The sequence below is a fragment of the Mustela nivalis genome, assembly GCF_964662115.1.
Source record: "Mustela nivalis genome assembly, chromosome: 20".
Lineage (NCBI taxonomy): Eukaryota > Metazoa > Chordata > Mammalia > Carnivora > Mustelidae > Mustela > Mustela nivalis.
This window is the reverse complement of record NC_139039.1, coordinates 27,277,482-27,293,517: the sequence shown is the minus strand read 5'-3', so window position 1 is coordinate 27,293,517 and position 16,036 is coordinate 27,277,482. Positions and strand designations below refer to the sequence as shown.

General features: G+C 45.7%; 1 protein-coding gene and 1 long non-coding RNA gene across 4 annotated transcripts in view; one reads left to right on the top strand and one right to left on the bottom strand.

Moving 5' to 3' along the window:
- CENPU (centromere protein U) overlaps window positions 1-16,036 on the bottom strand; it is a 627,562-nt gene that overhangs the window by 25,051 nt on the left and 586,475 nt on the right. Inside the window, exons 1-5 of one of the 3 annotated variants that reach the window (XM_082715744.1) lie at window positions 8,882-10,070; window positions 7,521-7,627; window positions 7,157-7,205; window positions 5,346-5,463; window positions 1,854-1,959 (exon numbers count right to left, since the gene is read on the bottom strand). In XM_082715744.1, the coding sequence (XP_082571870.1) occupies window positions 1,854-1,959; window positions 5,346-5,463; window positions 7,157-7,205; window positions 7,521-7,612 (365 nt within the window). In that variant the 5' untranslated portion in view covers window positions 7,613-7,627; window positions 8,882-10,070. Of the gene's footprint in view, window positions 1-1,853; window positions 1,960-5,345; window positions 5,464-7,156; window positions 7,206-7,520; window positions 7,728-8,881; window positions 10,450-16,036 lie in introns of those variants that run through there. The other 2 variants (XM_082715743.1, XM_082715745.1) reach the window with 2 other exon arrangements.
- The window catches only part of LOC309855458, a 265,355-nt gene that overhangs the window by 248,245 nt on the left and 1,074 nt on the right, over window positions 1-16,036 (top strand). The gene's annotated exons all lie outside the window — the stretch shown is intronic.

Sequence of the window (16,036 nt, the reverse complement as noted above, 5' to 3'; positions counted from 1 at the left end):
GCAAGGGAAACAAAAGCAAAAATAAACTACTGGGACTTCACCAAGCCGAGAAAAGCTTATGCACAGCAAGGGAAATAATCAACCAAACTAAAAGACAACCTAATGAATGGGAGAAGATATTTGCAAATGATAAAGGGTTAGTATCCTAAGTACGTAAGGAACTTGCAAGGGGCGCCTGGGTGGCTCAGTGGGTTAAGCGTCTGCCTTCGGCTCAGGTCATGATCCCGGGGTCCTGGGATCGAGCCCCACATCGGGCTCTCTGCTCAGTGGGGAACTTGCTTCCCCCTTTCTCTGCCTGCTGCTCTGCCTGCTTGTGATCTCTGTCTGTCAAATAGATAAAATCACTCACCATCAGGGACATGCAAATCAAAACTCAGTGAGCTGTCACCTTACACCTAGGTTCAGAACAGCTAAAATCGAGGCTGTAAGAAACAACAGGTGTTGGCCAGGCTGTGGAGAAAGGGCCTCGTGCCCTGTTGGTGGGAATGCAGAAGCAGCCACTGTGCAGAACGGTATGGAGGTTCCCCAAAAAATTAAACAGCAAACCGCACTACTGGGTATTGACCCCCTAAATACAAAAACACGGATTCAAAGGGATACATGCATCCTGATGCTTATAGCAGCGTTATTTACAATAGCTAAACTGTGGAAACAGCCCAAGGGGCCGTCGACTGGTGAATGGATCAAGCGGGAAACACATCCAGTGTATGTTACTCAGCCATCAGAAAACCAAAATCTTGCCTTTCTCAAGGACGTGGATATAGAGCTGGAGAGTATCGTGCTGAGTGAAGTCAGTCAGAGAGAGACAAACACCGTCTGATTTCACCCACATGTGGAATTTAAGAAACAAAGGAGCACAGGGAAAAAAAAAAAAAAAGAGTAGGAGGCAAACCAAGAAACAGACTGTTAACTACAGAGAACAAACTGACAGTGACCAGAGGGGAGCAGGCTGCCAGGCTGGGTGAAACGGGTGATGGGATCAGCAGTGCCCCCCTGTGGGGAGAACTTGGTGACTGGAACTAAAATAAAAACTTAAAAAAATAAAAAATAAAAAAGGCTTCCCCCTCCCTCCTTGTTTTACCTCAAAGCTAAAACCCCCTTCATAAGCATGTTCTGTAGGATAGGCCGGTGTCCATTATAATGACTGTGGGGCTCTTTACATTAAATCCGACTTTTAGGGGCGCCTGGGTGGCTCAGTGGGTTAAAGTCTCTGCCTTTGGCATGGGTCATGATCCCAGGGTCCTGGGATCGAGCCCCGTATTGAGCTCTCTGCTCAGCGGGGAGCCTGCTTCCTCCCTCTCTCTCTGCCTGCCTCTCTGCCTACTTGTGATCGTTCCCTCTGTCAAATAAATAAATAAAATCTTTATAAAAACATAAAAAATAAAAATAAAATAAATTTGACTTTTAAAATTGAGGTATCATTGACATATTAGCTTCAGGTGTTCAACGCGATGCTTTGCTACTTGTACACACAGCAAAATGTTCTCCTCAGTAACTCTAGTTAACATCTGTCACCACAGAGAGCTACAAAATTTGTTTTTCTTGTGAGGAGAACTGCTAAGATCTACTCTCCCGGCAACTTTCCAATGTACAAGGTATTAGCTGTAGTCCTGCTGCTGTAACTACATCCCCAGGCCTGTTTCCTGTGACCGGAAATACGTGCCTACAGTTAGTTACTACAAGTCACGTTAATTTCTGAGAACAAGTTTTTGTGCACCGGTTCTCTGGAGGAAAAACCCAAGTTGGCTCCAGAGATCTTCGAAAAGCTGTAGTCATTAAGCGCCTGTCTCAGAGAGCTTCTCAGGGAGATCCCACTGACCACGGCTCGACGAGCACTTGAAACCGAATCCTACCTTTTCTCTGCCTCTTTTCCTTGAGGAGTCGAGGGCACGGAGGACCCGCAGTGCTTGGAGAATTCGTCTTCATCAGCATATATCGCGGTGCTGTGTAGAGGAGGGTCTACAAGAGATTTTTTTTTTTAAAACAGAACTTTAAAAGTCTGGCAGCTTGAGCAGCGTTTCTCAATGTTCCAAACCTCAGTGTGAACATTCCCACCACACAGGCGACGGACTCCCCAAAGGTCTTTGGGCTCGCACCTCAACGCTAAGCATTTTAAACCGTTTCACTAGCAAACACGTGGACGTTTATCAGTGTTCACCTGTGTTACTGTAGTGACACGCTCTGTGGGAGTTTCTCAATGAGCTGAAAGAAATGTGCGTGGGAAGCCTGGGGTCCTCCGTCCTCACTGGGAGGAGCGTCAGGGCTCTATGTGGGACCCCACGCTGGGAAAGGCCAGCAAATGGCTCCGAGTAAGGGAGGACACTCCTCCCTCCTCAGGCAGGGGGGGCTTGGAGGAGGGAGGGAGGCGGCCAGGGGTAGCTGCAGCCAAGTGACCACTGCTCCATGCTCAAATCTTAGCTCGTGGTGTAGACTCTGGACAGGTGTTCCACCAAACAGCTGCTCAAGCGAGGAACACTATCCATGCATGATTTTAAAGGTAGGGATAGGCTCTGCGCTGCCCTCAGACAAAGGGATTTGCTGATGCTGCAAGTAACAAAGAATAAAAAAGAAATAAACCAATCCTGAATCTCCGTACGCAGCCAGTCACCCATGCTGGACTCTCACACAGAGAAAGAGAACCCAATTTTAATAAGATAAATAATCCAGCTTAAAAATGGATAAATGGGGGCGCCTGGGTGGCTCAGTGGGTTAAGCCTCTGCCTCCGGATCAGGTCATGACCCCGGGGTCCTGGGATAGAGCCCCGCATCGGGCTCCCTGCTCAGTGAGAAGGCTGCTTCCCCCCAACCTACTTGTGATCTCTCTGTCAAATAAATAAATAAAATCGTTAAAAATCTTAAAAAAAAAAATCTTTAAAAACAAAAATAAAAATGGAGAAATTATCTGAAGAGACAACTCTTAAAAGAGACACACCAATGGCCAACAAGCACGTAAAAGGATGTTCAAGATCATTAGCCACTGGGGAGACACAATTCAAAACCACCGCGAGGGGACCCTTTCACGCCCACCGTCAAAACAAAACCCAAGTGAGGCCGCGGGGAAACCGGGGCCCTGGCGGACCGCGGCGTTTGTGTACCGGGGATGCTGCAGCCTCCGTGAAGACGGCAGCGCGAGGCCTCAACTAAGTGACCACAGGATCCGGCAACCCTACTTCGGCGTCTACACTCCAGAGTGAAAGCAGGGACTCTAACAGAGGTTGGATTCACAGTCATCACAACATAAAAGCGACCCGAGTGTCCACAGACAGCCAAATGGCGGTACACAGAGAGTGGAACAGGATTCAGTTTTCAAAAGGAAATTCAAGGGGCGCCTGTGTGGCTCAGTGGGCTAAGCCGCTGCCTTCGGCCCAGGTCATGATCCCAAGGTCCTGGGATCGAGCCCCACATCGGGCTCTCTGCTCAGCGGGGAGCCTGCTTCCTCCTCTCTCTCTGCCTGACTCTCTGCCTACTTGTGATCTCTGTCAAATAAATAAATAAAATCTTTTAAAAATATATTAAAAAAAAAAGGAAATTCAGACTCGCTACAACACAGGTGGGCCTTGAAGACATACTGTTAAATGGAGGGGAATAAAAGGAATGAAAGGAAAAATACTGTAGAAATCCTCTCATATCTAGAGTAGTCGAATTTCTAGAAGCGACAAGTTGGGCTGGGAGGCGTGGACAGTCAGGAGCTGCTGGTCCAGCGGGCACGGACTCTCAGGGGGAAGTGGGAAGGTTCTGGAGGTGGACGGTGAGGACAGCGCTGATGCCACAGAACCATACTCTTAAAAATGGTGGAAACCGTCAGTTTTATGGTCTGTATAGGTCACCACAAAAACACAGTGAGACAGCACTGGACAGTCACGGCCAGAATCGGAAAGTCGGGAGAAAGGGAAGCACAGGTCCGTGCACCAGCCTGTAGCATGCGCGCTCCCGGCAGGATAACCCAGTGGCCCCACAGGGGAAACCAGCCAGGCGGAGAACGAAGTGAGGAGTATCCAAGCCATGGATTATTGAACGAAAATGTTTTTAAAAGGAACAAAGTATTGATTCTCGCTACAGGACATAGGGACCCTGAAAATACGAGGCAGAATGAAGGAAGCCGGTCACAAATGAACAGGGTAGGACCCCGTTTACAGGAGGAGGCACACCCAGAGCCAGGAAGGAGGCGGAGGGCTGCTATGGGCCGGGGGAAGGGGGCGGGGAGGGACTGCGAATGGGTACACTTTCCTGCTGGGGTGAGGAAAGGTTCTGGAATGCACAGGGGCGAGGGTTGTACAATTCTGTAACTACACCAGAGTCCCACTGAATTGTACTTGAAAATGGGGAATCTGGGTAAGTGAATTACATCTCAATTTAAAAAATTCTGTGAGGGCGCCCCAGCGGGCTTAGTCAGGTCAAGATCTCAGGGTGGTGAAATCAAGCTCCGTGCTGGGCTGGAGCCTGCTTATGATTCTCTCTCCTTCTCCCTCTGCCCTTTCCCCATGTCCCCCTCTCCAAATAATAATAAAAATGAAAAATAAAAAACTTATGTGGTTTCCTTTGGATTTGGATATTTTACATTTCAATTTCCTTAATTAAAACACTTCAATCAAGCCATAACAGAAGATGTATTCTGACAATGCTTATAAAACATATACTGTTCTTTTATTAAGAACAGACTAGAAGATATTAGAGACCAAATTAAAAATATATTACTCAGAGTACAAGTTTTCAAAATGCCCTTAAGATTTTTTCCAGCAACAATGTCTGATCACTGCTGATCCCCGTGGGGGGCACCTGGCACTTTCTGCCATGTTTTGGCCTGTGGAGTGGCCACAGAGGGCACAGCCAGAAGCAGTCCCAGCCAGACACCTCACGTGCCCCTGGTCAACCCAGTACAGCCCTGTTCTCCTCACACTCCCAGGAACACAGGCGAAGCTCTCCCCTGGCTCTCCTGAAGGAAACTTCTGCCTCGGTGTATCAAGGAAAAGGGAAAATTACCCCTCTTCTCCTCCCTAAATTCAGGCCCCTTTCTGAATGACTCCGTTGGTGGTATGGAGTAAGAAACAGTTCACATTCTCCTCGTTACAGAATGCTACGATGGGTGTCCCGATAGGACTGGCTTGACGGATGCTACCAGGAGAGCTCCATCCTGATAAATGTTTAACAGAGTTCGTAGTCCCAGCGTACCGAGAAGTGAGGAAAACTAACTCAAATTATCAAGTACTCCCCCCAACACTACAGTCCTATGCAGACAGCCGATTTTTAGATCTGAAGATATTCCCATATTTTTACCAGTAACTGGCCTAAAGGTTTGAGGATACACTACTTTATAAAACTTTAGGATAAAGACTTAAAATACTGACCAAAGATTTCGTAAGTTTCTTCATCTTTCTCATTTTCACCCAGCCTGTCGATGCTGGAGATAACAGAATTATCGGGGAAATCAAACACATCAGTGGGCTTCTGCGTTGGGACAGCTTTCTAAAAGTAGACAAAAGCAAAGTCATTGAATGAGCTCTACCAGGACCATTATGAGCCGATTTATCCAGCGAGGATAATTCTGCTATCGCGCTACCGAATGAAGTGATCCTTAACACCTGTTGCGGGGAGAGACACAGACCCCCTTTTATAAACAGGGGCAGGGGCTGGCAAACTTTTCTGTAGGGGACCAGACGGTAAATATATTAGGCTCTGCACCTGTTGCAACTTCTCAGCTCTGCCGCTGTGGTCTGAAAGCAGACGGCGACAATGCAGAGAGAATAAACAGGGCTGTGTTGCAGTAACTTTATTTATGAATACGGAAAACTGAATTCCGCGTCATTTTCCCCTATCATGAGATGTTCTTCTGATTTTATTTCAACCATTTAAAAATATAAAGATCATTCTCTGCTCACAGGGCTGTCCAAAACACAGGGAGCAGGCAAGATTTGGCCCATGGGCCACAGTTTGCCGACTCTGGATCTTGGCAGAGCTCTGGGCCCTGCTCCAGAAATATGCCCATATACCTGAGAGTTCACAAGGACCCACAGGGCTGGAAATTGCCAACCAAGGGTTTATGGTTCAATATACTAAAAAGCCCCACAAAGTTTGCTATCCCAAATCCTCATGAATGGATCAAAACATACAGAAAACGAGAAAAACTTCCATCTCAACTCTGGAAAATGTGGAAGGTGCCATTAACAGATGAGAAAGCATAAGAAAATTCTGGAAGACAGAAAGAAGATGGAATAAACTAACCAAACAACAACAACAACAACAAACACAACGTTCCCACTTACAGACCCTCCATCCTCCTTCCAGCAAACTGGCTTCCGGCACACAGCTGCCTTCGAGGGAAGAAAGAGGTCAGACAAGAGCCACCCCCGAAGGCTGGGGCTAGGGCAGCAGGTGGAGAGAGAGCTCAAAAGACAGGGGCCCCGGGGCGCCTGGGTGGCTCAGTGGGTTAAGCCGCTGCCTTCGGCTCAGGTCATGATCTCAGGGTCCTGGGATCAAGCCCTGTGTGGGGCTCTCTGCCTAGCAGGGAGCCTGCTTCCCCCTCTCTCTCTGCCTGCCTCTCTGCCTACTTGTGATCTCTCTCTCTCTCTCTGTGTCAAATAAATAAAATCTTAAAAAAAAAAAAAAAAAAAGACAGGAGATTAGGGCAGAGAGTAGACAAGCCCCCAACTCCCTGCATGCAGAAAGCAGCCACTCTCAATGTCGTTGATGTGGGTTTCTACTGCCAAGTAGATAAGCCATTGGAAAATAATATGAAATGAGCTTTGCAGAATGCTGAAGAAAATGTACCCGCTTTTAACATACATTTATTTTAAGACCCTAAACAGAAACTGTAATATGGACTAAATCAACAGCATGAAATCACAAACAACTGTGGGAAACAAATGGAGAAGTGATTGAGTGAAAAAAGCAAAATACGGACAGTTGAGCACATTTTTGTAGGATATTAATTATCCAAATTGGAAAAAAAAACAAGGCTCAGAAAAAAAGATTCAAAAGGTTAACAGTGGTTATTTCTTCCAATATACTGGTAAAAGTGGAAGGAAAAGGAATATGCTTTTTATCACAATAAAACTGAGTTTACCCAGTGAAATCTAGAAGAGTCAAAGCTTCCCTCGAAACACGTTATTTCATATCATCGGTTACAGGAGAATCACATTAAAATACGAACATAACTTACATCTTTTGCAGAATGCGTTCTTCCTGCAGTGTTCTTTGAAGATCTCACACTATTAAACAGCAAAAACACATACAGGAAATATTTAAAATAACTGGGAAGCACCCTAACTTGCAACCCTTTCTAAGCATTTTTTTCTCCCCAAATTACATTTCTTGCTAGTTGCACAAATAGTGCATACCCAGTGAAAGTCAGGTTATGGCCAAATCCTTCCAGAAAACAGAACCCGTATCTCACAGGTATTTTTTACAGGTCAAATCCTATCACTGGTATAGAAAGTCGCACACCTGTCTGCCTCAGGCACACAGACATTCTCCATCCTGCTGCTATCCTTGCCCCTGAGGACAAGTCAATAGCAGGGACTGACCGTTTCTGGAGCACTAAAAAGGGAGGTCCAGCGGCGAAGCACCTGACATCTGTTCCACCCCGCGGCTGGCTCTTGGGTATATATTTTCTCATTTGGCTCTAACAGTCCTATAAAGCAGAAGTGAATCCCATTGCAGATGTAGCTTCGCCCAAAGCAGCACAGGGCCAAGGAGGAGAAGCCGGCATTAAAACACTCTTTCCAGCTTCCCTCTTCCCACTGCCTCAGGCCCCTCCACTGGGCTTTAGCATAAAAGGATACAGCTGTAGATCTTCAAGCTTAAAGTAAACAAGATGGAAAAACAGGGACTAAAACACGAACTGAAAATAAGAGTCATGGGAAATACCGCCGCCAGTGAATGGGTATCAAGTATCCTTTGCACACCAGGCACTGTAGTAGGGCACCAGGGCTGCTCTGGAAAATTCCATACCCAGTCTCTTACTTTACAACATGCCACGCAGACACCCGTCTGTGGGTCACAAAATCAGCTTAGTGTGCCTGAATCCACATTTGAGTACGGTTGTATGTGATATAATTTCGAACTTACAGAAAAATCACAAGTATAAGAACATTCCTGTCCTTCACCCAGGTTCACCAATGGTTTACATTCTGTCTCCTACACTTTCTGTATGTGTATATGTAAACTAGAGACAGCATGCACTTTTACCTCCAAATAATTCAGTGTGTCTCTAAGAAAGAGAGTGTTCTACTGCATCCTCACCGTACAATTTCCAAATTAAGAAAAGAAACACTGATAGGATTATATAATCTATCATATAGTCTCTATCCAAATTTCAGCCATTGCTTCATCATATCCTTCAAAATTTTTTCTGTTTTCAAAAAGGAAATTAAAAAATATAAAATATAAGATTACATTGGGGATTGGATTTTCATAAACTTTGTTGTTCTGCATGTATGGAGAGCACATTTATGTACAGTGATGTAAAATATCAGTACTGTGAATCACAAACGAAAGGGCTAAACTCCTTAGAGCCGTGGTTCTCAAACTTCCCAGCATCAGAATCACCTGGAAGGTTTCGAACAGACTGCTTGGCCCCAGCCCCCGAGTTTCAGATTCCACAAGCCCAGGATGGGATCTGAGAGTTTGCACTTCTAACAAATCCAAGGAACCACACTTTAAGAACCTCTACTTTATTGGAGTTTCAGCTCCCAAGAAGAAGGTAGAACCGGTATTCATTTTACGGCATCTATGATTCTAGGATTCAGAAAAGTGACTTATCGATGCTCATACAACCAAGTAACAGAAATAGGATTAAAACCCAGATCGCCTAACTTCTTATCCTCCTCTCTACTGGCTCCTGCTTCCTCCGTGCTTCAGAAAAAAAGTCAGGTTTCCTCCTTACCTTACGGTAGGAGCAAGGTGAGGTTTCCCAAAGACGGAAACGTCTGTGATACCATATGTGAGATTTCTGGTGGATTTCAGGAGTCTCAAAGGCAAGAATGTTTTATGTACACACGCAGAGAGAGAGGAAGGGAAGTGGGGGGAGAAAAACAAAAACTACCTGGCCTATCAGAATGAGTTTAACTTTCCGCAGGTGATGTTAAGGCCCATATTCTTTCCCGATCCTCCCCTCTATTGGGAAAGTCCTCGGTTCTTCCCCAGCTGCAGGAGTTTAATCCCAGTTTATGCCTGCTGTCCTGCTCTGCTCACCTTCCACAGTCAACGTGCATCTACAAACGCCACCTTCTCCAGGCAGTCCTCCCACCACCCAGGACCTCCTGCCCCTATGTAGGACCTTGTGTACCCACTGCAGCAAGCCGAGACCCCTTTAGCCAGGGCCACTCCGGGCCTTTGGATGCTCTCAAGACACAGTCAGCCAGATAGTTGTCAATGAACCCACTAAAAAATAATATTTTGGAGAGTGGTTTGGCAGCCTGTATTTAAATGCATGCCCTTTTTGAGAAACAAACAAAAACCAACTGCTTGACCCATTTTTTAAAAATGGGTTATTTTTTAAAATAACAAGCAGCAGCTTGGTCCCCCAGCCGAAGGTGAGGTTCAGCTTTTAAGGCCTCTTATAAAACCCCCAGGGTCTTGAAAATAAGATCCTGACTTACTGACCAGCCACAGCGCAAACGTTTCTAGAATGTCAAGTCTGGCAAGCAGGTGGCACTCGGCGGCAAGCTATTGTTGGGTATTTTGTTTCAAAATATTTTGAGTCTACTTTAGACCACACCCACCCACGCCAAGCGAACATTAGCAAACGTCCTTGGGCACCCTCCAGGCAGAGTGCTCAGCGGTTAACTCCTCCGTCTGGCGGCAACCCCGCGGAGTCGGGATTATCATTCCCATTTCACGGGTGGAAACCGAGGCCTGGGCGAGCACCGCGGCGGCAGAGCCAGGGAGCCTCGCGAAGCAGCACGAACAGCTCCGAGAGGCACAAACGCCGCCGCAGGGGAAAGAGATAAAGCCTGTCCCTGGGTCCGGGTCTTCACGGGCGGCACAACTCACCCGCCCCGCCCCGGGTACCGCATCCGCCGCGACGGGGCCATCCTAGTCCACCTAGCTCCCCGCAGACGCGGCCCATAAGGCTCCCGCCAAACCCCGCGCCGCTCCGAACAGCCAATCGCAGCCGAGCACGCTCGCCCCGCCCCCACGTCACTCCCCGGACCCCCAAAAGCCGGGGGCCCGTGGCTCCTCCCCGTCCTGGAGCTCGAGGGAAAACCCGGTCTGGAATTCTTGGAAAGCTGGAGTCTGCGTCTTACAACCCATTGCTGATGGTCTCTGGTAAGGCACCAGTTTGCCGGGCTTTTCCTCCCACCCGTGCGCCGCGCCAGTTTTCCAAAGCTCCGCAGTTCCTGAGCCTCGTGGGCCCGCCCTTGGGGCGGGGAAGGGGAGGAGCCGGAGCGGAAAAGAGGTGGTGCGCGCGCCCTGGGTGCTGGATCCAATTTCCGGAAGGAGCTCCTGGGGCTTAGGCTCCTGGGCAGTTAGAGCGCGCCATGGCCTGAAAAGCAGGGTGTGACCCCGCTGCTGCCCTCAACCAGTTGTATGAGCTCCGCGTATTATTTTACTTTTTTTTCGGTTTCCTCAGTGCAAATGGGAAGGGCCCCTTCTGGAGCTAATATTCTCTTCTATTCTTTTCTTTAAAATGTTTAAAAATGTATTATCCTGGGGCGCCTGGGTGGCTCAGTGGGTTAAAGCCTCTGCCTTCGGCTGGGGTCATGGTCTCAGGATCCGGGAATCGAGCCCCGCATCGGGCTCTCTGCTTGGCGGGGAGCCTGATTCCTCTCTCTCTCTCTCTCTCTGCCTGCGTACCTGTGATCTCTGTCAAATAAATAAAATCTTTTTTAAAAAAAAATGTATTATCCTGCAAATGAACGTTGGGCCCTTACCACACAGTAAATAAAAATGAACTTAAAATGGATCAAAGACCTAAACTTGAAAACAATACACCTCTTAGAAGAAAGCACAGCAAAAACTTCATGACATAGAATTGGGCAATGATTTCTCCCATACGTGTCAGAAACACAGTTGGGATGATGAACAAATTCTGCAGACGGAGAGTGGTCGTTGGTTGCCTAACCTGAATGTACTTAACTAGCGCTACAGTGTGGAGTTAAAAATGATTAAAATGCTGAGTTTCATGTTATGTATATTTTATCACAATAAAAAGTTATAACAGGACAGGAAATTGTTGAGTGCTCTGGATGAAATAAAAACTCAACCCAAGTAGGTTTAAAAAATAAAAGGAATTTATGAGCTTGTGTCCAGAGGTAGGCTGGCTGTCGAGCTCAGTTTGACCTGGAGATCTGACAAGCCATCAGGGCTCTGAATCCATTTTCTCACTCTCCTGGTACATCAGCTTTTTCCTTGGGCTGGGTATATCATCATCACCATCATCACCACCTCTACCATCATCATCATCATCATCACCATCATCATCGCTTGGATTTATTGAGCATTTACTATGATCCAAGCATTGTTCTAAGTGTTTAGTATTTACTAGAACCTCACAATAACCCTATATGGTAAATACTATAATCCCACCTTACATATAAGAAAATGAAGGAGCAGCCCCATAGGGGGGAAGTGGTGGTCCCTGCATTAGGTCTTGGGATTTGGGTCCAGAGCCGGCACATGGCAGCTGTTCCAAGTCCACCATTCAAAGAAAGAGAGTGGCTATACCCAGCATTGCCAGAAAAAGGCCTCTGCTTTACTCTAATTGATCCAGCTTTGGTGACATACCTACCTGGGTGAGTCAGAGTTCTCCAGGGAAACAGAACCAATAGGAAGTACCCAAACACACACATATCTCCTATAAATGTGTATATGTATATTTATAGAGATAAAATAAATCTCTCTTTCATGTATATGCATATAGAAAAGAAAATACCCAACTGTTAAGACAGGAAGAAGTTCAGCACTCTGGATGGTGTATTTATATACATCTACACAACAGAGAGATTCATTTTAAGGAATTATCTCACATATTCAATTGTGGAGGCTGGCGAGTTGGCAATGAGAAGGCCAGCGGCCTAGAAGTTCAGGTTAAGAGTTGAGGTTGCAGCCTTAAGTCTGAATTCTGCAGGGCAACAGGCCGGAAACTCAGGCAGGATTTCTAGGCCACAATCTTGAGGCAGAATATTTTGTTATCATGGACAAAATCCCAGTCTTTGCGTTTAAGGACTTCAACCGATTGGGCAAGGCCCACCTCACTCTGCTCTACTCAAAGCAGAATGGCGAACAATTTGCCCTACTCAAAGTCTTCTAATTTAAAGATTAATTACATCTAAAAGATGCCTTCACAGCAACATCTAGACTGCTGTTTGGCCAAACACATGACCCCTGAACCAATTCCTGCAGCCAAAGAACTGGAATACACTCATTAGCGTCCAAGAAGCTCATGGATTCCTGCTAGAACGGCGGTGGTTGACAGGGGTTGGAAATTGAGAATGTGGAAAATAGATGCTGTGGACACAGACAACTGAAATCCTCTGCAGAAACCTGCCTAGGCCAGCAGAGCCAGTCATAGGGAAGGCAGGATTCCAACCTGGTCGTTCTGAAGCCAAATTCACATGCTGCCTTCTCAGTTACTAACTGTTAGGTTAGAGCAGTGATTCTCAAAGTGTGTGAGGGAAGGTGAGAGGAAAGGGGGCAGTTGCCGGATCTCCCAGGCTTGTGTAGCGTGATAAAGCAATAACACCGTAACATGAAGAAGACTCTCAGTTGTTCTGGTCAAAGCGTGAGTGAGAGGGACGCCAGGGTGGCTCAGTCAGCGAAGCGTCTGCCTTGCCCTCAGGTCACGATCTCAGGGTCCTGGAATCGAATCTTCTTCGAGATCCCTGCTCAGTGGGGAGCCTGCTTCTCCCTCTGCCTGCCACTCCCCCTCCTTGTGTGCATACTCTATCTGACAGATAAAATCTAAAAAAAAAAAAAAAAAAAGGTGGGTGGGAGCCGTGCCTAAGACTTTAGTGTCTGATGACAATTTCAAAGCCTCCATGGTTATTTGTACTGCTGGGGCAAAGATCAGAACTTGCACGAGTGCCTGAACATAGAAAGCCAAGTGCGGAGCCCAGCCTAGGGGGAGGCAAACACGGAGGCTCATAAGAAAGTAAGTGAAACATGGGGGCGGGGACTGGAGGCTGGCAGCTGGGGAGGGGAGAAGGGTCAGTCAAGGGAAGAGGAGAAGCCCAGCAGATCAGAGAAGCTGCAGCCAAGGACAGATCGGGTTCCTGGGAAACTCTCTGTGCAGACAATGGCAGATTATTTTTCAAGGAAGCTACAGCCTATATTTTCTGTTTTCAGATGGTCCTTGATGGATGCTCTCCCCCAACACCGTTAACCTTTTGTGCATGTTTGTTAAAATCAACAACTTTGTCTCCATGTACCTAGGGAGGTTGCGAAGGATTAGGGCCAGGGGCCAAGATAGGGTGGGTTGGAAGGGGGCCCGAACACGCAGGAGTGGAGAGTGCAGGTAGCCTGGGGCAGTGTGAGCAACCAGAGGAGGAAAAGTGATGGTGGAGAAGCTGGAGGACATCCTCATGGGTGGGTGGACAGGTGGGCGGGGGCCCTTGGTTCTAGAACATACTTGCATGTTTGGAAAATGAAAAAAAAAAAAAAACCCAGCAAGTATTGCTTTTATAATATACATGCAGAACATGAAGACATAGAAAACATCTTGGACCCCGGGATGAATGGAGTGGCTGGGCATGAACACCCCCTGTGGAAATCATATATCTTCCCTGTGGATTTGGGTGATACATATTAGCTTTATGTTTTAGGATGTATTAGTTTAATGTTTTAGGATTATTAGTTTGATTTCTAAACAAGAATATAAATGGAAGTATTATTATTTATCTTACAGGTTTGTCATAAAGATAATATTTAAAGAATACAGTAAAAAATGAAGTCTGTATATATACATACATATACATATATGTGTATATATATACACACATATATAGATATATATAAACAGCCATTTGTAATGGATTTTGTAATTGGTTTTGTAAGAATACAAATTTTCACCAGGAGTTTAAGGAATTGCCCCAACATAGCTTTGGTTTTTTGTTTTTGTTTTTTTAATTTAAATTCAAGTTAGTTAATATACAGCAATTGCATTACTAGGTATTTATCCAAAGGATACAAATATACTGATTTGAAGGGGTCCGTGCACCCCAATGTTCATAACAGCAATAACCATGATAAGAAGAGAGCCCGGATGTCCATCAACAGATGAATGGATAAAGATGATGTGGTATATAGAACAATGGAATATTACTTGTCCATCTAAAGGAATGAAATCTTGCCATTTGCAATGATGTGGGTGGAACTAGAGGGTATTATACTAAGTGAAATAAGTCAGAGAAAGACAGATACCATATGATTTCACTCACATGTGGAATTTAAGCAACAAAACAGATGACCATAGGGGAAGGGAAGAAAAAATAAAACAAGACAAATTCAGAGAGGGAGACAAACCATAAGATACTCTTAATCTCAGGAAACAAACTGAGGGCTGCTGGTGGGGAGGGGGGTCGGGGAGGGGGGATGGAGTAACTGAGTGATCGGCACTGAGGAGGGCACCTGATGGAATGAGCACTGAGTGTTTTATGCAACCGACAAATCATCGAAATCTACCAGGAACCTAATAATGTTCCAGGTAGATTTCCAGGAATGCTTCCAGGTATGGTACCTAAGCTGAATTTAAATTAAAAAAGCAAAAACCAAAGCAATGTTGGAGCAATTCCTAAAACTTCTGGCAAAAATCTGGACTCTTACAAAACAAATTACAAATGGATATTCCACTTCTGGAATAAAAAAACAAAAACAAAAAACCTCCAACCTACCCTTTCTTATAGGGCCTCTGCTCTTTTTTCAAGTTAGCTTTTCTGTCGAACTTCGCGTACAGAGATGTGGCCACCGGAGGGCAGACAAAAACTGGGCTGGGAGGTTTGAAAATGTGATTAGAGACCGGAGCTCTCGTATTCAGATGTTGTAAGAAACAAAATAGGTAAACACAGGGGATGGAAGGAAAAATAGAATAAGATAAAAACAGAGACAGGGACAAACTATAAGAGACTCTTCTCTCTCTCTCTCTTTTTATTTTTTAAGATTTTATTTATTTATCTGACACAGAGAGAGAGACAGCAAGAGAGGGAACACAAGCCGGGGGAGTGGGAGAGGGAGAAGCAGGCTTCCGGCAGAGCAAGGAGCCTGATACTGGGCTCGATCCCAGGACCCCAGGATCATGCAGAATCATGTAGGATCATGACCCAAGCCAAAGGCAGATGCTTAACAACAGAGCCACCCAGGTGCCCCACTGAAAGAGACTCTTAAGTTTAGAAAACAAACTGAGGGTTGCTGGAGGGGTGGTGGGGGATGGGGTACCTGGTGGATGAGCATTAAGGAGGGCACGTGATGGTTTGAGCATTAGGTATATACACCCAATTGGTGTTATATACCCAATGCTCATTCCATCATGTGCTTATATGCAACTGATTAATCACTAAATTCTACCACTGAAACTAATAATACACTGTATTTTAACTAAATTGAATTTAAATTTAAAAAAATTTTTAAAATTAAAGATAAGTCAGTTCAAGATTAGTGAGAGGACTACATAGATTTTTTTTTCTTTTTCTTTCTTTTTCTTTTTTCTTCTTTTTTTTTTTTTTTTTGAGACAGAGAGAAAGTGAGCAAGCACGAGTTTGGGAGAAGGGAAGGATTCGATCTCAGGACCCTGGGATCATGACCTGAACCAATGGCAGATGCTCAACCAGCTAAGCCACCCAGGCGCCCCAAGACTACACATCTTTACTACCTGTTGCTCAACTCCTTTTTTCCTCGCCCCACTGTCACTCCCGTAAGTTTCCCTTACGGCAAAGGGTGTGATTTTCTATTATGGAAACACGGAAAACAGGAAAACACGGAAAATAATTTCTTTCTCAAATTTTCCTTCTGTGTTTTTTAACTTCCTGTGAATGACTGGGTGCACAGATTAACCCACTACACTTGGCCGTTCTCTTCAGGAAGAAACTCCAGTCGTTATCTGTTT